The sequence below is a fragment of the Crocuta crocuta genome, unplaced genomic scaffold, assembly GCF_008692635.1.
Source record: "Crocuta crocuta isolate KB4526 unplaced genomic scaffold, BGI_CrCroc_1.0 scaffold72, whole genome shotgun sequence".
NCBI lineage: Eukaryota > Metazoa > Chordata > Mammalia > Carnivora > Hyaenidae > Crocuta > Crocuta crocuta.
This window is the reverse complement of record NW_027529427.1, coordinates 8,685,448-8,707,007: the sequence shown is the minus strand read 5'-3', so window position 1 is coordinate 8,707,007 and position 21,560 is coordinate 8,685,448. Positions and strand designations below refer to the sequence as shown.

At 41.1% G+C, this 21,560-nt stretch overlaps 1 protein-coding gene across 12 annotated transcripts in view; it reads right to left on the bottom strand.

Moving 5' to 3' along the window:
- Nucleotides 1-21,560, bottom strand: part of CACNA1C (calcium voltage-gated channel subunit alpha1 C) — a 654,628-nt gene that overhangs the window by 114,303 nt on the left and 518,765 nt on the right. For all 12 annotated transcript variants that reach the window (XM_077759249.1, XM_077759252.1, XM_077759241.1 and 9 more), the window contains exons 12-13: nucleotides 8,370-8,530; nucleotides 7,190-7,415 (exon numbers count right to left, since the gene is read on the bottom strand). In XM_077759249.1, the coding sequence (XP_077615375.1) occupies nucleotides 7,190-7,415; nucleotides 8,370-8,530 (387 nt within the window). The remainder of the gene's footprint in view (nucleotides 1-7,189; nucleotides 7,416-8,369; nucleotides 8,531-21,560) is intronic.

The following is a 21,560-nucleotide window of genomic DNA, read 5'->3' as shown; positions in this document are numbered from 1 at the left end:
TGGTCAGGGTCTGGGACAGCCTGGAGCCCAAGGCCAAATCTACCAGTTTAGTTCCTGCTGATATCTACCTCTGCCCCTTCCATTCTAGAAGGATGCACATTTTATGTGTTTCCTTTGGAGTCAAACCCTGCCTTGGACAACCAGTTCAAAGGTCTTGTCTTCTCTATTTTCATAAGAGGCATTGGTCGCATTGAAAACAGAACCTACTGGGGGAATGTAACCCGGTCATGCTGGCAAGGCTGTCTGGTCTTGACCTTGGGATTGCCTTGGGATTATGCTCCCCTGAGTTCCTGGACCGCAGAGCTACTTAGTGTCCACTATTGGGCCCCTGTACTGGATGTGTCAGGGTTACACATTCACGTCATTCAAGTCATCCTCACCTGGGTCTTCTTAACCCCCAGTAGATGCTACCAGCCAGTCACCATCCCAGAGAACAACCATCCTTCATGCTGAAGTCAGTGAGCAGGCTCTTGAACCTGAGCTGCCTTCTCCATAGACCCTGGCCTGGAAACTGGGTAGATGCCAAACATATCTCCTTAATAATGGTCCTTAAGGAGCTCAGAGCCTCCATGGTGTCCTGAGAAGAGGAGGGCTAGATTGGGGAGGGTTGGGGTGGTGTGGGGTTAGATCTGATGTTCAGAAGGTCAGATTCTGGCAATTGAAATGGAGACATTTAGAGCCTAGAGAATCTGCAAAAGGCTCTCACCTTGGGGCTATATGGGGCCCATATGTGGTCATGATTCATCAGTAAATCTGTCTGTGCTGAGTCAGCCCAAACTCACATTTCAGGGCCTGGGAATGGGGCCACAGGGGAGGAGCAGTAAGAGAAAGAAAGGGAATTAAGGTTTAAGAGAGAGAACAGCAAGGGCTGGAGGGACTTCAGTGCATTTAAAAACCAACTGTATAAAAAATGAGATGCAATTAGTAAATTGGAATCACACCCAGATTTAGTCTGAGGTCTTTCTTCCTCCCTGTAGAATGATAAGTCAGCCTGGGCTGACAAAGAGTAGACATACTTGATATTAAAAACCAGCAACATTCAAGAGCCCTGTAAAACCTCAAAGCAGGAGAAAGAACTCACTCTTATCTCATGGCTGGAAGGCCCGCTGTCATGGGTAATGTATCAAAAGATGACAAATATTTTGGCCACATGTATGCCTCTCTGTTCTCACTGAGGCAGGAATCTTGCCTTCCTATTCCATAATTTACCACTCCCAATATTATTAACACTTAGTAATCAACTGATTTACAGGCAGGGTTCCCAGTCTTTCTTTCTTTTTTTTATGAGACATATAAGATATTCATATACACGATATACTCTCTAAGGTATTCTCAGATTTTGACAAAACACACAAAAACAGGCATGCTAAAAATTCACTTTCTTCACATATCATATTCATATTCATCACATATCAAAGACTTCTGCTTCCTTCAGGTAGCATGAAGAGTGGCAAGTCTACCCATTCTTTCCCATTCATAAAGCATTTGGGAATGCAAATGACCAAAGTGAGGGTGTTACAGGAACAATCTTGAATTTATTTGCATTTATTTTTTAGAAGAGTAACTGTTCATAAACTTTGGTATTTCAGCTCCTGTAATAACAGGTTACTGCTACGTGCTGTTTAACTGCTCTGGACATACCGTTGTGTTTTGACCTCATGGTTGAGGGCTTTTAGTCTAGGTCAGTATTTCAAACTCAGGCCGTATGTCCTGGGTGAGGTAAGGGAAGCTTGGAATTTTAGGAAGGGATCCATGAATCCATGGATACATCAAGCACTACAGGACTCTAGATAAATAGCCTGTCTTGTGTGTACATTTCCACTTTCCAAATGCATACAAGTGTATAGGAGTTGATACAACTCAAATAATTTGAAAGCTTTGCTGAATTCATAGTAGCTCTTTATCATTATATGTTTTCCCAGTCAAGAACTATCAAAAGTACAATCTTAACATGATTAGGGGCTACAGTGTAGAGAAGGGGATGCAGATGAAAGAATTAAGGTTTCCAATTATATATGAAGGTCCATATTTTAAGACAGGGAAGTGGACAAAGGGCAGCAGCAGGAAATGAGGCCAGCATTTCTCAAAGTGAGGTAACTGGACTACCAGTATGGAAGTCTCTAGAAGTTGCTAGTCAAAATCTCTAGAGGTGTGGGCCCTTCATGAGCTCTCTTATTGAGTTTAACTAAGTCTGAGAATCACAATCACTGGGTCAGAATGCATTGTGAAAAAATGCTTTTTAAACATATGAATAATAGTGAGATACCACAAAGTTTTCTCTAAGAGGTTTTAAAAGAAGTCAGAGAAATATGCTTGCTTGATGACAGGACCATCTCAAGATGACCCATCTCTAGAGACCACGATGTCCACTCCCAGACCATATTTTAGGCATTTTCTTGGTCACTGGAGTATACTGGAGACAAGGTTCAGAAGGGGCATGGGATTCCCCACATAGTTATAGTCTCTATGTTGTTTTCCAAAAGCACCCAGAGGGGTTGGAAGCTTACAAACAGGAAGATGATGGCTTTTGCCAAAGTAAGTTCCAATTAGATAATGAAATTATTCTGTTTATAGACTTTATAGAGATCTGAAAATACCACTAATCTTTCTTGTGAAGAGACTATGGGAAACTCTCTGACAAAGACAGATTTTAAAAAATGGCTTCTTGGCAACAGTTTCAGCCTAGAAATAGATAAGTTATTGATTAGAAATAGAATGAATGTAAATCTCTTCAAGACTGTATGAAAATATCTAGGAACAAGCATTCTTTTCTATAGGAATCTAAAAAACAAAGGCAAAAACAAACCCCCAAACATATAGACTTTTGAGAACTATTTAGGAGGCACTAAAAACTCCAAATGAAAAACAGCTTTACCAGACCCAAGGAGGAACAGGTAGAATCGGCAAATATCCAACAAGAATCAATATGTAAAAATCCTTTTATATGTAAGGCACATCTCTGAGACAAAGACAAGACAGTTTAGCAGTCATCTCCACAGTTCATGGTCATGGTTAGGAGCACAGAACCTGAGGTCACATAGACAGATCTGCTACTTAATTCCAGACTCATCCCTGAGCAGTCTGTGTGGCCTGGGTAAGTGACTTAAGTCTTTAAACCACAGTTTCCCCATCTGTAAAATGGGAATCATGATAATAGTACCCTCCTCTCACCCTCTCTTACAGTTAATTGTGAGGATGAATCAAGTGAAAGAAGTCAGGCCACACTATATGCACAGAGTAAGTACTGATGCATATTAACAATAATTGTTATTATATTTCTACTACTTTTAGTACAAGCCAAGGATTTTCTGTAATGCCAAGATATTCAGAACATCCAGAAAGAGCTTTTTCTGGGGTGAGGGGAAGGGATGTGTTTGCTCAGGAGTGTTAAATTTGTGGGTTTAAAGTCTGCATGTCCTTGAAGTCCATCCTGTGACATTAAACCTTCCCCAGGGACTCTCCCCTTTTCCCAACTTCTCATAGCACGTATTCCCACACCCGCCCCAACATTTGCCACCTCATTTTATTCTGTCTTAGATTTTCTTTCAATGGTTGCATATGCACAAATTCCATCTTCCTAGCCAGACTGTACACTTCTCCTGGGTTCAGGTCATACCATACTTCTCCTCCCTTTGCTCTCAGAGTTTGATGCATGGTAGGAACGTGGCAGAGAAACAGATGTAAGAGGCTGTGTGTGGAGGTTGCTCTTGGTACTCCACCTCTCCCTCCTCCAAATAACAACAAAGATAATAATTAGGTTAATAATAAATCTCCTGGCGACTGAATGTCCCTGGGGCTGGCACTGTTTAAGTGCCTACTCTCATCTGACCTTCGACAGCACCACAGGAATGAGTATGTGCTGGGAGCTGCTAAGAGAGCCATAAAGAGAACAGCAAACTGAGGGCAGTGTTGCACGCCCTGACCATCCACGCAGCCATGTTCGGAACACACCAAGCAGGATATGGTTACCTCCAAATCCCTGAATGAAAGATACTGAGCCCACTTCCTCTTTTCCCAATACAATCCAACTGATGGTTTCAGTGCTCCTATTAACAGTTGGGATCCCAAAGCAGAGACTCTTACAAAGAGGAGGCTTGTCAGAGTTTGAGGCTCCTCCCTTTCACATGTTTCTGATATGTCCCTTCAAGGTTGATCACAACCTACAGTGAGAAATATGTATTACACTGCAACTCAGACGTATATCCCAAAGACTTTTATGAAACAGTGCTTATGTTAATGTGAGGCCTTCTTATAGTTTCCTATTCTATTTAATTCTTTCACTGAAAATGAGAATGTGAAGAAATAGGAACCCTTATACATCACCAGCGGGAATGAAAAATGGTGCACTCTCTTTGGAAAATAGTTTGGCAGTTTCTCAAAATCTTAAATGTGGAGTTATTAGATGACCTAAATATTCCAGTCCTAGGTATATATCTGAGAGAAATGAAACTGAACATCCATACAAAAACTTGGACATGAATATTCATAGCAGCATTATTCATAGTAGCCAAAAGGTAGAGATAAACCAAATGTCCATCAACTGATGAATGAATATACAAACACAATGTATATCCACACAATGGAATATTATTCAGCCATAAAAAGGAGTAAAGTACTGATGTAAAGTACTACAACATGGGTGAATCTTGAAACCATTATGCTAAGTGAAAGAAGCCCAGTCACAAAACATCACAGACTGCATAATTTCACTTATAGGAATTGTCAAGAATAGAGAAATCGATAGAAATACAAAGTAAATTTTATCGGTTGCTACTGGGAGCGTAGGTGGGGAGAATGAGTGGGTATGGGTTTCTTTCTAGGCTGATAAAAATGATCTAAAACTAAATTGTGGTGATGACTGTAAAGCTTTGTGAATGTACAGAAAAACACTGAACTGTACACTTTAAAGGGATGAGTTATATAGTATGTAAATTATATCTCAATAAACCTGCTTAAAAATGATGGCTGTGATCCAATCAATTGATCTCACCACCCAAATGGGTCACAACACAGTTGAAATGACTGTGCTAGAGCGTGCTGCCTGTCCCCATGCCCCTGTCCCTGCCTCCTCTTCAGGAGAATCACTGCCTGACCCAGAGAGCTTGGGAGACTGTAGTCATTGGGCAGGTGGATGGACAGGCAGACAGAGAGGGGGTGAATGTGCAGAAGGAGGGGTGAAAGCCATTTGTGCCACAATAGCCATCATCCTTCCTCAGTTAAAGAATCTGGACTGCATTTTCGGCATCACACGCACAGCAAAAAGATGACATTGCTCAGTCTCTCGAAAAGCTGGGATGGCCATGAGAGCAGAGCCTTTGGTGAGATCTCTCAAAGAGCTCTGGAAGGGCCGACTGAGCCAGGATGGGTGTCTGCCTTGGTCCCTTGCCCTTTCTTTTCTCCCTGCCTTGATTCAAACATGATGGCTCAATCCTGAAAGCCACCTAATGACCCTAAGTCCTTCCTGCCTTAGGAAGGCAGTCCTAAGGCTGTCGAAGCAAAGGACAGAAGGTGAGGTGCTTGGGTGCCTCAGTCAATTGAGCATCCGATTTGGCTCAGGTCATGATCTCACATTTGTGGGTCTGAGCCCCATGTCAGGCTCTGTATTGACAGCTCAGAGTCTGGACCCTGCTTCAGATTCTGTGTCTTCCTTTCTCACTGCTCCTCCCCCTGCTCACGCTCTGTCTCTCTCAAAAACAATAACATTTAAAAAAAGGGACAGCACCATCGATTAAAGAGGCTATATTTTTTCCATTGGATACTCTTTCCTGCTTTGTCAAAGATTAGTTGGCCATACATTTGTGGGTCTAATTCTGAGTTCATAGCAAGACTCTCAACAATAGCCAAAACATGGAAAGAGCCTAAGTGTCCATCAACTGACGAATGGATCAAGAAGGTGTGGTTTATCTATACAATGGAATACTACATGGCAATGAGAAAGAATGAAATCTGGCCATGTGTAGCAACATGGATGGAACTTGAGGGTATTATGCTGAGTGAAATAAGTCAGGCAGAGAAGGACAGATACCATATGTTTGCACGTATAGCAGGATTAGGAGGAACTTAACGGAGGGCCATGGGGGAGAAGAAGGGGAAAAATAGTGGGGGAGAGGGAGGGAGGCAAACCATGAGAGACTCTTGAATGCTGAGAACAAACTGAGGGCTGATGGGGGTGAGGAGAAGGGGAAGGGGGGTGATGGGCATGGAGGAGGGCGCTTGTAGGGATGAACACTGGGTGTCATATGGAAACCAACTTGACAATAAACTATTGAAAAAATAAAAATAAATTAAAAATAAATTAAAAGAATAAGGGACAGAAGGGGACTGGATTTCTGTCTTCTTCAATCCACCTGGACTGCCTACTTCTGCATTCTTTTTAAGTTTATTTATTTTGAGAGAGAGAGAAAGAGGCACACCTGAGAGGGGAGGGGCAGAGAGAAAGGGAGAGTGAGAAAGAATCCCAAGTAGCCTCCATGCTATCAGTGCAGAACCTGATACAGGGCTCAGTCTCATGAACTGTGAGATCATGACCTGAGCTGAGATCAAGAGTAGGATGCTTAACCAGCTGAGCCCCCCAGGCGCCACTCTATACTTCTTTTATGTAACTAAATAAATCCCAGATTTGTTAATGCCACTGAGTTTGTCTCTGGTAGCAGTAGTCAAAGGTACTTCTTCTTTTTTTTTTGAGTTTGTCTCTGGTAGCAGTAGTCAAAGGTACTTCTTCTTCTTCTTTTCTTTTTTCTTTTTACAAATAGTTTATTGTCAAGTTGGTTTCCATATAACATCCAGTGCTCATCCCCACAAGTGCCCTGCTCCATGCCCATCTCCCTCCTCCCTCCCACAGCCATGAGTCCTCAGTTTGTTCTCAGCATTCAAGAGTCTCTCATGGTTTGCCTCTCTCCCTTTCCCCCACCATTTCTCCCCTTCTTCTCCCCCATGGTCCTCTGTTAAGTTCCTCCCAATCCTCCTATGCATGCAAACATATGATATTTGTCCTTTTCTGCCAATCAAAGGTACTTCTAATGATATGTCAGCTAAATGAAGAAAAATTCCCCTCCATCATATATGAGCCAAGGATAGAACCCTTAAGAAACAGCAGCTACTCTCCTACCCAGGCCTTTCTGCCTCCCTTGACTTCTGGAAGAACTTCTACCTGAGTTCCAGGTCCCAAGGGAAGTGAGAAATCAAATACCTTGTGATTTTAAATATCCGCAGTAGCCGGACACATCTCAGCACAGAGATGCCCAAGGGAGACATGATCTTGGTCTCTACCAGGATGGTTTCCAGGATTCCCCCACACACGATGAAGCAGTCAAAGCGGTTGAAGAGGGACACAAAGTAGGCCTGAAGGCCCAGGCTGTACATCTTGAGCAGCATCTCTGCAGTGAAAAGGGCCAGTAGTGCTTTGTTGGCTGTGTCTGGTGGGTTCAAGAGACGGGGCAGGATCCCAACACGTATGTGAGAGAAGGGAGAAGGGGGAGGAGGAGAAAGAAAACACTAATTATCACCACTGGAGAAAAAGCCCAGATGCTTCCCTCCCAGCCGGGACATCTCTCCTGTTATGTTGCTGCCAGAACAGAATAATTGGGGCTAAAGCAACAAGAAAGGGGTATCTAGTAATAATCACAGTAAACATGTATCGAGGATCTACTATGCATCAAAGGCTTTGTGTGCTGATCTTCTTGACTCCTCCCAGCAGCTTTTCAGAGATGAGAAGTGAGGTTCTGGGAGGTAAGCAATCTGCCTAAGCCAATCAGCCAAAAGGGGGAGCCAGGCCACTCTCTACAGTCCTGCCCTCTACACTGGGAGACTGCCTACCTCCCAGGGTTCTGGAATGCAGCCCCTGTGTCTGCCTGACTCCCTGGTTTTGGACCTGAGGCACTGGCTAGGGAGGTCCTCTTCTAGGGGTCCAGGGAAGGGTGGTGGGTACTAACTGCCCATTGAGGACAGCTCCTCGTGCTCAGGCCACTCTTTCCTGGCTTCATGCTCACCTCATCCTCACACGTTCTGGCAGGCCCACCTGCAGGCTATTGTATTGAAAATCCATTCTGGAAAGTTGGCAGCCAAGGGTCTGAGATAGCCAAATAAGGAGCAGCATGCGTCCTTGTCACCTGGGCCCAACCGTGACTGTTGGGGTAGGCAGATGGTGGGGGCCTAGCCAGGTGAGCCACATCTGTTTATAATGAGGTTGTGAATTTTACTATGGGGCTTGCAAGCTGTCAGGCCCTTGGTGTCTCTAGCATGGTGCCTGCCAAGAGCCACAGCCACTGGCAGCTTTCCCATCAACCTTGTGCCTGTGACTATTCCCTCCCTGGGATTCAGGGCTAAGTTAACAAGAGTAAAGCAGGATAGTGCCAGAGGCTCCCTCTCACCTTGGACCTCCGTGAGCCAGTGGGGCTGGTTATAATGTTCAGAGGCGATGGTGAGTGTGTTGAGGAACACCAGGAAGATCACAAGCCAGTAGAAGACATTAGACTTGACTGCAGCACGACACTTTCTTCTGCAGAACCGATTCCACCGGCGCCAGTAGCGGCTGGAAAAGGAACAAGGAGAGAAGGATGGGGATAAAATTCATATTCTTCCAATCCGAAAGGTACCATAGTGGCTTCCTTTCTTCCCTTAATGAACTTGGCCTCACCAGAGCAGGACAATCTGGTAGCAAAGAGATAAGCTTCCTGTCAAGTTAAGCAGACTCTGTCACTTGTGTGGCCTTGGGTATGCCCGTCTTCCCTTGTAAGCTTTGGTTCTCCCATTTGTAAAACAGGAATAGGGCCAAGCTCACAGGGTTGTTGTGCAGATTATAAAAATTCATATATATGGATATATATATGATATATATATATACACACCATATGATACATCTGGTATAAATATATTTTTATCTTATAATAACAGCATTATTCAAAATTGTATCGTAAGTATTAAGACTATCTTTAGTAGTGATGGTAGGAATAGGATTAGTAATGTTTACCATTAATGAAATATCATCCATGCCTGTTACTATATTAGACACTTCCCATGCCTTCTCTTTAATCCTTTAAATAACCCTGAAAAGCAGGTGTTATCCTGATTTTGAGGAGGGGTAAACTAAGGGTCACGGAGGTTGAGTACCTTGACTGATATCACAGAGTGGCAGAGCAGGTTTGATTTTCCCCTAAGCCCAGTCTCTTGCCCAGATCCTGCCTCATCTGTAAAGTGTAAGAGGGTGAATCTGGATCAGAGGTTCTTTGCCTTTATGGGGTTATGGAATGTTTTGAGATTCTGATGAATGTTTAGATCCTCTGTTGAGAAAAGAGAGCACGTGCACACACGTGCACAAACACATACACACACATCTTTACATAGAAGTTCATGCAGCAGCACATGGCCCCCTGGAAGATTAGCCATGGTTCTTATAATATTCCTTTGGTCTCTTGGTTAGGGACTTCTGTCAATGATTCTCAAATCTGGGTGTACATAAAATTACCTGGGGAAGCTTAAAAATAATCATAACCCCCCACTAGTACCCAGGCTCCAATTCCAATCAACTAAATCTGATTCTCTGGGGGCTGGGTATTTTTTAGAGCTCTCCAAGTGGTTATAATCTATAACCATGGTTGAGAACCATTAAGCTCGATGATCCCAATGAGTCACTTACATTTTTAAGTTCTATGGTGGAGCAGTTTATAGCGTGTTCCTAATTTCATCCTCATTAGACACAGAGAAAACACATAGCTATGTTTGGTAATTCCACTGACCAAACATTTAATAAATGCTGATGGTAGCAGCAAAGGAGAGAAGAAGGAAGGGGGTGGTGGAGAGGTGCTTGGGAGGGAGACTTACAAAGGCCATCCTAAGGATTTCCAGAGGGAAAATGATGGGATTTGATTTTAGAAAACCAAACAAACAACCAAACAACTTCTAGGTCAGAGGTAGTATGAGAGATGCTCTTTTGGCCATCTGGGCTATAGATGATGAAGACAGTAGCTTTATTAATGGAAAAGAGAACACTGAGTTGACACTCCACAGTTTTGGAGGCAGAATCAATAGGACATTGAGCCTGACTGGATATGCAAGGTAAGAGAGAAAGGTATGGAAGGGATAGCCAAAACTTCTGGCTGGAGTATTTTGGAAGAGTGACACCTCTAACCAATATAGGTACAGACAAGGAGAAGCAGTGCTCTGAGCAGGGAGGCTGCTACTAGGGGAAAGTAGGGGCACTCAGCTCAGGAAATAGGTTTGAGGTGCTCGTAGGTCATGTATGTAGACCCAGCAGGTAGTCAGAAGGCAATGCCCCTGTGTGGGTAATAAAGAAGGCAGGGGAGGGACAAAGAAGCATCTTGGAGTAATAGTCCATGAATATCTGTATTCATATCTGTATTCTGTGTTTCCAGAACTGCAGATCCCTGCTGCTATGTACTCCTCCACCCACCCCCAAACTGACTTTCCAGATAGCTTGACTTCATCTATGTTTTCATTCTGTATTTTCTGCCTAGTGTCTGTGGAAAATCTTGTTACCAAATCTTTGTTGAAATCTATTAGGAGACTAGAAAAGTGAGAAGAGCATTTAAGAAGAGAATTGTTTCCTCAGAACTGTAGAGAGAATTTAGTTTTTGGCTTTCAGAACAGGGAGGGAAGAAAGAATTAATCACATAGTGTTCTGATTTGACCCTACCTACCTACCTACCTACCTACCTCATCGTGGGTACTTGAATACTATCTCCAGTGCACGCTATCTCTTTGCAGGGTATACTTAGCTGCTACTTGGGGGCAATTCACTACGTAGAGAAGAAATGCATCAGGGTCAGAAAATTAAGTGTTCTAAATGCACGTAGGGAGGCTTATATCCCCCCAGACATACCACCGTGGGTAAGAATGAAGATGAGGGAGGGTGAAGAGAGGGGCAAAGGAGTGGGACAAGGGGTTCTTGGTGGTCCTTAAGGCTCCTCTGGAGTTTTCCAGCTCTTATCTTGCCAGGGCAGGACACTGCTTCTTTCCTGTTATCGTGGTTATTAATACTGTAGAGAAATTTGGTGCATTTTTATCCCCTGAAAAATGAATTTTGAGGACAAACCTCTATCTGATCTTAAATAGCTAACATTGTAGTTTCAAAGAGTATTTTAAATAGATGTAATTTTATGTTACAGAAATCACTGATAATTGTTATTCAGAGACCAAAGAATCAAGTTTGCATTTATTTACAGTATGTAGAAATGGAGTTGGAATCAGTTTAGTACTGAGAACTTGGTTAAGCTCCTCTTTTCCCAAGATTGGGATACAGGATACCACATGGTCAGGCCTATCCAATGGGTCTAGAACTGCCTGACCCGCTGAAGGAGTGGCTGTCAGAGAGGGTAGTGGCAGTTAAATGTGCTGTTCCTGTGCTCATCCATTCAGGGGAGTCACATGGATTTGGGCTGGGGTGTGGGGGGGTAATTACTATCCAGAGAAAGTATTTAAAGATAATTATACACCTCCCACTCTTCAAAATATAGCTTTGCTTGACAACTGGTTTCCTGGCAACGCTTCCTACTATATAATAAATGTAATGATTTATTAGAATGTGTAAATTTATTTGTGTTTACATATGCATGGAGGATATAGAAATTAAATGATAAAATAGGGAGGAGAAATTTGCCTGCTATTCATGTTCCCTTCACACTAACTACAAAAGTCGTTTACTCTAGAAATAGAAGTTCCCATATGTAGACATAGGACAGCAGGGTGGATATGAATGTGCCTAATCTACTTCTTCAAAATTCTTTATCATTGCATCCCCATGGGAAATTTCTGCTCACTCACCCTGGGATCCACCTAACCTTTTCCTAATTCTAGGCCTCACTCTTGCCTTTCCATCTACATGGACTGTCCCTACAACTGTCAGGACCTCTCCTTTCTATGTCCTTCCCATTTAGGGCTTAGCTCAAGTCCCAGCTTCTCCATGGTGAAATTTTCTAGTCTTCCCAGATGTAGAACTCCCGTCACATTTATTGTCTGCATTACTCATTTTAGTTATGCATTAAAAATATGTATTAAACATCTATCATGGGATAGGTACTAGATATTCAACAGTTAATAGGATAAACAGTGTCTGGCTACCTAAAACTCATGCTTTAAGATCCTTAAGCAAACAATCAAAGAGTATGCTTACCACCAAGGCAGGCTTCGCAGAGGTGCCACAGGAACACACCAAAGGGCCTCCTAGCCAGTGGTGGAGGAGCGAGCAAAGGTTACCCAGAGGAAATGGTTTCCCATTTCCCTATACTGTCAGTTATCTTTTAGTATATGGTTCTTGTCTCTCCAGTGAGATCATAAGATCCTTGAGGGAAAGGGATGGAGTTTTGCAGTACTTAGTGTACTCCATCTCACATGGTAAGGACATTTGATTGATAGGTTGGTAGAACAGCAGAGACAAACTCTATGCAGATTTACTAACACCTTGCTGAATACAAGGCTTGAGAGCCCTTGAGCTCTTGTGACCCAGGGATGAAAGTGGGGATGAAGAAAGGGCAGTGCTACTAAAAGAGTTTGCTTGGCATATAATTTTTGTCAGGCATCTAGAAGAGTAGACAAAATCAAAATGATGGACATTTCAGCCTCTTTCTAGTGGCTAGAATAAGTTCCTATCTTTTCTTTAACTGGGAACAGTAACACAGAAAATGATTACATTAACTCTTCTTTACTATATGTAAGTAACTTAAAATGGACTATCAGAGATTAGGCAAATTTGGACATGTGCCTTGTCCTTGCTGCTCATTTCACCAAAGATGGGGCAAGACAATCCTACCAGATTTTAGAATGCCATGGAGTTCACTTCAGAACTCTGTAAAGTCAAGATCTGGAGTCAAAACTCCAACAGGTTATCTGATTAATCCCAGCAAGTTGCACAAGACTTTCTAAATAGCTTGTTCCCTAACTGTTTAAATCCTATTCTGAACCATGAGCCACAAATATTTCAAAATTCTTTATTGTAACTAATTCCTCAAAGTGGAGACTTGGCTTACCAAAGTAATCCCCTAATATTGCCCAAATATTATAATTTGATTAATTTGCTGAATTTCCCCTAAAGTCTCTCTTCTAATATTTCTTTTAAATAAATCATGTTTTTGTATCATTCAGTGTTGCAAATGGAATACTCCAGCTGGAAATTCAAATTGTCTTATTTGTCATTGTTAAACTGAGAAAATGATCAGGAAGCTTTAATTTAGTTAAAACTCAAATTTTAGAATTTTTTTAAAAGAGTAAAATAGGCTCTTCACTTTTTACAAAGTTATTTCTGAGTTGCAAAAATTTTCTCTCCATTTTCCCCCGGTACTACTATGCTCTTCCTCTGTATGCTCCCATTCAGTCATGGCTGCCACAATTAGACAGGCAGAAAGTAGGAAGACACATTCTTCTTGCATCTGTAGTAGAAATCCCAGCAGCAGACTGAAACAATTCCAGGTCTACTTTGATTATTTTCACAGCATTTTCAATCCATTGACAGGCTTTGATATTCCTTAAACATACACCATCAGTGGGCTGTAGAATCTAGACTTAGAGGGCTGCAATTCATATCTGTTCAGACCTTTTAGGGCCATACCATCTGGTGTAGTAGCTACTAGCCACATGTGGCTCTTGAGCACTTGAAATTGGCAAGTCCAAACTGAGACATGTAGTAAGTGTAAAATACACACTGGATTTCAAAGAGTTAATAGAAAAAAAATAATGAAAATATCTCAATAATTTTTATATTAAACAGAGGAGTTAAGATGGTAGAGGACTAGGGGAACCCTAAGCTTGCCTCATCCCTAAAACAAATCATTTTGAAAACCCAAAATCTGAGGACTGAGAGAGTAAAAACTGCTCAAACAGAGGTAGAAAATGGCCACACTGTGGAAGACAAGAGCTGTGGAGAGTTGATTTGAGGGAGAGAAGAGATGCAGGTGCTGCCTTGGGGAGGGAGCTCTGGTCTTGTAGAGAGTAGCGAAAGAGAAAGAAAGAAAGAGAGGGAAAGAGTGAAAGCGCGTTCAGGGAACTGTACAAGAAAAACTCTCCCCCAGAACTACTGCCTGGGAAAAGGAGAGCAGTGGAGGGCAAAGACTGAAGTTTCGAAGCTCTGTGCTGTTGCCAGGGTCATGCCTGGTGGGCTTGGTGGTGCTCTGGTGGGGAAGGAGGGTGGAGACCTGGAGTGGGCAGCATGGTCTGAGGATTCCCTGGGTTGCACAGGGAGAAACAGTTTCCCTGCTTGGAGTGCATTTGCTAGTGGTGGCATGCCCTCTCTGGGGACAAAAAACTGGCAGCACCAATGTGCTGTTCTGTTCCCTACCATAGGAACAAAGATACTGGCTGAGGACAATAAACCTGGGTGCTGGAGTTGTGCTGCACTTTACCATAAACTCCGAACCACTGCACAGTCTTGTGACCATTTTCTGAGACAAAGCAGCAAATAGCAAAAACCTGGAAAGACCCTCTCCCAGAGGATCAGCACGTGTCTGAGACATGCAGATCCCTAAAATTTGTAGTTTTGAAACCCAGCCACATGCCTGAGATAAAACACAGGAGTAGTGTGCCTCCTGGCAGGCAGACAGCTCGGTCGCAGGCAAGGTGAAAGCAGGGATATGGTAGAGGCTGGTGACACAAGAGAGGTGTTTGTCTGCTCTTTTGTGAGGGCTTTCTGAAGAGTGGTGGGCTTGTACTCCCCGCTCTGGGGATGAGAGAGTGGGGCAACACTATTTCCCCCAATCCTAGCCCACCCATCAGCACTGAATAACATCAGTGAGCAAAAGAGCACCATTAAGTGGAGACTGTAGTTGCTTACAGTAAGCTCCACCCCCTGTACTCTGCAGGTGCATCTCCACTAGGGCAAGTTAGCCTGAGAATCAGTGCAGCAGGCCATAGCCTTAGAAGACTAGTACAAACCCCTTGCATGCACCAAGTCTACTGATCATAGAGTGCTGCAAAGCTTCAGCTCTAGGGAAAATAGGATCTACTTTCCTAACAATCACACACACAAAATTAGTGATTCAGACAAAATGTCAAGACAGAGGAATTCACCCCAAAAGAAAGAATAAGAAGAAGTCATGGCCAGGGATTTAATCAATAAAAACATAAGTAAGATGTCTGAAACAGAATCTAAAACAATAATCATAAGGATATGAGCTGGGGTAGAGAAAAGCATAGAAGACACTAGAGAATACCTTACTGCAGAGATAAAAGAATTAAAAATTAGTGAGGCTGAAATAAAAAATGAAATAATCAAGATGCACAACTTAAACAGATGCAATGACAATGAGGATGGAAAAAGCAGAGGAATGAATCAGTGTGATATAGAAGATAAAATTATGGAAAATAATGACGGTGAAAAAAGAGGGAAAGAAAGGTTTTGGATCATGAATGCAGACTTAGAGAACTCAGTGACTCCTTAAAGCATAACAATATTCATATCATAGGAATCCCAGAAGAGGAAGAGAAAGAAAATGGAGCAGGAGGTTTACTTGAGCTAATTATAGCTGAAAACTTCCCTAATCTGGGGAAGGAAATAGACATCGAAATTCAAGAAACACAGAGAAATCCCATTAAATTCAACAAAAGCCAGCTGTGTCCACGACATATCATAGTCAAATTCACAAAATACACAGACAAGGAAAGAATCCTAAAAGCAGCAATGGAAAAAAAAAGTCCTTAACCTACAAGGGAAGACAGATCAGGTTCACAGTAGATCTGTTCAAAGAAATTTGGCAGGCCAGAAGGGAGTGGCATAATATATTCAATGTGCTGTATGCGAAAAATATGCAGCCAAGAATACTTATCGAGCAAGTCTGTCATTCAGAATAGGAGAGATAAAGAATTTCCAAAAAAACCCCCCAAAAACCCTAAAGGAGTTCGTGACCACCCAACCAGCCCTGCCAGATATATTAAAGAAGACTCTTTGAGTGGGGAAAAAAAGACCAAAAGCAACAAAAATCAGAAAAAAGGAACATCACCAGAAACACCAAATCTACAGGTTAACACAATGGCACTAAATTCATAACTTTGAATAATCACTCTGAATGCAAATGGACTAAAGGCTCTTACCAAAAGAATAGTATCAGAATGGATAAAAAAAACAAGACCCATCTATATGTTGCCTACAAGAGACTCATTTTAGACCTGAAGAAATCTGCAGAATGAAGTGAAGGGATGGACAACCATCTATCATGGTAATGGTTGCCAAAAGAAAGCTGAAGTAGCCATGGTAGGGGACTTTAACACCTCACTTACAGCAATGGGCAGATCATCTAAGCAGAAAATCAACACACAGAAACAATGACTTTGAATAAAACACTGGACTGGATGGACTTAACAGATATATTCAGAACATTTCATCCTAAAGCATTAGAATACATATTCTTTTGAGTGCACATGGGACATTCTCCAGAATAGATCATACACTGGGTCACAAATCAGGCCTCAACAAGTACAAAAAGATCACACCATCCAACTTTTCTGACCACAATGCTATGAAACTCAAAGTCATCTTTGGAAAGATCACAAATATATAGAGGTTAAAGAATATCCTACTAAAGAATGAATGGGTTAACCAGGAAATTAGAGAAGAAATAAAAAAATACACGGAATCAAATGAAAACAGGACAATCTAGAACCTTTGGGATGGTGCAAAGGTGGTCCTAAGAGGGAAGTATATTGGAATTCAGGCCTACCTCATAAACCAAGAAAAGTCTCAGATACACAGCCTAATGACCTTACACCTTAAGGAGCTAGAAAAGGAATAGCAAATAAAGCCAGCATAATAAGGGAAATAATAAAGATTAGAGCAGAAATAAATGATATAGAAACAAACAAAATAACCAGGTAGAATAGATTAAAAAAAAAAAACCAACCTAAGAGCTTGTTCTTTGAGAGAATTAATAAAATTGATAAATTCCTAGTCAGACTCATCAAAAAGAAAAGAGAAGAAACCCAAATAGATAAAATCATGAATGAAAGAGAACAGATCACACCCAACACCAAAGAAATACACACAATTATAAGAGAATATTCTGGTACAGAATTTGAACAGACCCATAACCAGCAAAGAAACTGAATCAGTAATCAAAAGTCTCCCAACAAACAAAAGTCCTGGGCCAGATGGCTTCTCAGGGGGATTCTACCAGACATTTAAAGAATAGTTAATATCTATTCTTCTCAAACTGTTCAAAAAAATAAAAAGGGAAGGAAAACTTTAAAACTCATTCTATAAGGTCAATATCACCTTGATTCCAAAACCAGTCAAAGACCCCATTAAAAAGGAGAATTACAGGCCAATATCCCTGATGAAAATGGATGCAGAAATTCTCAACAAGATACTAGCAAATTGAATCCAGTAGTGCACTAAAATAATTATTAACCATGTTCAAGTGGGATTCATTCCTGGGCTGCAGGGGTGGTTCAATATCTGCAAATCAACCAATGTGATATACTACATTAATAAAAGAAAGGATAAGAACCATATGATCCTCTCAGTAGATGCAGAAAAAGCATTTGACAAAATAAAGCATCCATTCTTTTTTTTTTTCTTCTTTAATTTTTGAGAAAGAGGGAGACAGAGTATGAGCATGAGAGGGACACAGAGAGAGAGAGACAGAGAGAATTCTAAGCAGGCTTCAGGCTCTGAGCTGTCAACACAGAGCCTGACATGGGGCTCAAACTCACAGACTGTGAGATCATGACCTGAGCTGAAGTTGGCCCCTCAACTGACTGAGCCACTCAGGCGCCCCCACAGCATCCATTCTTGATAAAGACCCTCAGCAAAGTAGGTATAGATGGAGCATACCTCAATATCATAAAAGCCATATATGAAAGATACACAGCTAATATAATCCTAAATGGGGAAAAACAAAACTTTTCCTCTATGGTCAGGAAGAAGAAAGGGATGTCTGCTCTCACTATTACTACTTAACATAGTACTGGAAGTCTTAGCCTCAGCAATTAAACAACAAAAAGAAATAAAAGGCATCCAAATCAGCAAGGAAGAATTGACACGTTTACTGTTTGCAGACAATACGATACTCTATGTAGAAAACCCAAAAGACTCTACCAAAAAAACACTGCTAGAGCTAATACATGAATTCAGTAAAGTCACAGGATATAAAATCAATGTACAGAAATTAGTTGTATTTCTATACACCAATAATGAAGTGCAGAAAAAGAAATCAAGGAATTGATTCCATTTACAACTGCACCAGAAACCATAAGATACCTAGGAACAAACCTAACCAAAGTGGTAAGAGATCTGTACTCTGAAAACTATAGAACACTTATGAAAGAAATTCAAGAGGACACAAAGAAATGCAAAAAATTCCATGCTCATGGATTGGAAGAACAAACATTGTTAAAATGTAGATACTGCCCAAAGCAATCTACACAGTTAATGCAGTCTGTATCATAATACCACTAGCATTTTTCACAGAGCTAGAACAAACAATCCTAAAATTTGTATGAAACCACAAAAGAACCCAAATAGCCAAAGCAATCCTGAAAAAGAAAGGCAAAGCTGGAGGCCTCATAATTCCAGACTTTAAGCTACATTACAAAGGTATAGTCATCAAGACAGTGTGGTACTGGCACAAAAACAGACACATAGGTCAATGGGACAGAACAGAAAATCTAGAAATGAATCCACAGCTATATTATGGTCAATTATCCTTCAACAAAGCAGGAAAGAATATCCAATGGAAAAAGACCCTTCAACAAATGGTGTTGGGAAAACTGAACAGCAACATACAGAAGAATAAAACTGGACCGCTTTCTTACACCATACACAAAAATAAATAAAAACTGGATGAAAGACCTAAATGTGAAATAGGAAACCATCAAAATCCTAGAGGAGAACACAAGCAGCAACCTCTTTGACCTTGGCTGTAGCAACTTCCTACTAGACACATCACTGAAGGCAAGGGAAACAAAAGCAAAAATGAACGATTGGGACATCATCAAGTTAAAAAGCTTCTGCACAGCGAAGGAAACAATCTACAAAACTAAAAGGCAACTGATGGAATGGGAGAAGATATTTGCAAATGACATATCAGATAAAAGGTTAGCATCCAAAATCTATAAAGAACTTATCAAACTCAACACCAAAAAAAAAAAAAAATGCAGGGAAGAAATGGGCAAAAGACATGAATAGACATTTTTCCAAAGAAGATATCCAGACGGCTAACTGACAGATGAAAAGATGTTCAACATAACTCATCATCAGGGAAATACAAATCAAAACTACAATGAGATACCACCTCACACCTGTCAGAATGGCTGAAATTAACAACATGGGAAACAACAGATTTTGGTGAGGATGCAAAAAAAGAGAAACCTTTTACACTTTTGGTGGGAATGCAAACTGGTGCATCCACTGTGGAAAAACAGTATGGAGGTTCCTCAAAAAGTTAAAAATAGAGCTACTCTGTGATCCAGGAATGGCATTTCTAGGTATTTACCAAAAGGATACAAAAGTACAGATTCAAAAGGTACATGCACCAGAGCGTTTCTAGTAGCATTATCAACAATAGCCAAACTATGGCAAGAGCCCAAGTGTCCACTGACTGATGAATGGATAAAGAAGATGTGGTATGTATACACACACACACACACACACACACACACATACATATATATGTAATGGAATGTTACTCAGCCACCAAAAGAATGAAAGCTTGCCATTTACAACAACATGGATGGAGCTAGAATGTATTACACTAAGTAAAATAAGTCAGTCAGAGAAAGACAAATATCATGATTTCACTCATATGTGGAATTTAGGAAACAAAACAAATGAACATATAGGAAAGGGAAAAAAAGAAAAAAAGAGAGAAGGAAGCAAAGCATAAGGAGTCAAAGATAGATAAATGCTGAAGTGTTGATGGAGGGAAGTGGGTGGGGGGATGGGCTTTATGAGCAATAAGGATTAAGGAGGGCCCTTGTGACAAGCACTGGGTGATATATGTAAGTGATAAATCACTAAATTCTACTTCTGAAACCAATATTACACCAGATGTTAACTAACTAGAATTTAAATAAAAATTTGGAAAAAAACACCAAAAACCAAAAAACAAACCAAAACACACACACACACACACACACACACACACACACACACACACACACACACAATTTTATATTAATTACATGTTGCAATGATAATGTTTTTGATACACTGGGTTAAATAATTAGATTATTTTCACCTGTTTTTTTCTTTTTTTTATTTGTATTTTTAATGTTTATTTATTTTTGGGAGACAGACAGAATGCAAGCAGGAGAGGGGCAGAGAGAGAGGGAGATACATAATTTGAAGCAGGCTCCAGGCTCCAAGCTGTCATCATAGAGCCTGACACGGGGCTCAAACCCACGAAACATGGGATCATGACCTGGGCTGAAGTCGGACACTTAATGGGCTGAGCCACCAAGGCACCCCTCACCTATTTTTTTCTATTTTTTAACATGGCTACTAGAAAAATTTTAAAAATGCTTATGCAGCTCACCTTATATTTCTATTCAACAGCCCTGCTAGAGCTGCCTGCCCATGCCTAAGATATAATAGCTGAGCAGAAGCAGAGTTTAGTATTCCTGGGCAGAACCTTATCACTAGGCTGGCACAGTGGTTAGCAGTATGGGACCTGGGTGTGGGTTCTCACTTGGCCCTATGTAAGCCGGGTGACCATCTATATCTCTCAGCCTCATCTGAAAATGGGTTGAATGACAGTGACAAACTACTAGGAGTGTGCCTTTTGGGAATACAAAGTCTTTTCTCAGTAACTCTGTTGTATCTTGAATAGTAGCTGTAGAGGGAGGAACTCTTCCCAGAGATCAAATGGCTGGAATACAGGACATTAAGTAAACAGCAAGTTGAGCTGAGTTGCAAAGCTTAGCCAAGAGCCCTGAGGTTTAGGGGAATCACTGTTCCTCTCCTTTTTCAAAAGCACAGGTTACACCATGGGTCACGGAATAAAAAAAATGTTTCCAGAGTCTCTTGGGTAATCTTTCACTAGACAGAGTCCATATTAAGATGTAATTTCTCTTCCAATCTTTTGGATCATGTTCATTCATTCATTCATTCATTCACTTAATCACTTGTTCATTTATGATTCATTCACTTACATGTAATGAGAATGATATTTTGGAAATATTTTCAAATGGACTTTTATATCTCTTTACTCTTATTATGTTGAAACATTGGAACTGTCAGAAACACAAATGCTTTCTCAGCTTTGGAGATTAGATATTTTGTTTGAGTTTGTGTAAGTCTATTGTCTAATTTAAGGCAAGACCATTCGTTCATTCATTCATCAGATATTAATTCATTCCTATTGTATATATGCCATTTCTCCACATGCTGAAGATAAAGGAGTAAAATTCAAGCATTATTGAGAGAGAAAGGATTTTTTATATTTCTAGAACTCCTTTCATGTACTCCTTTCTACTACTAGGCCTGGTAGACTTGACCCTAGATTTTTTTAGTGTAAAGCAAGTCTTGGCTTGAGAGAAAGAGGAAGGGGAGAGAGGCCTGAAATTTCTAATTCCAGCAAATTACAGGAGAAAGAAGGTATCAGAAATAGAGGTAAAAATCAGAC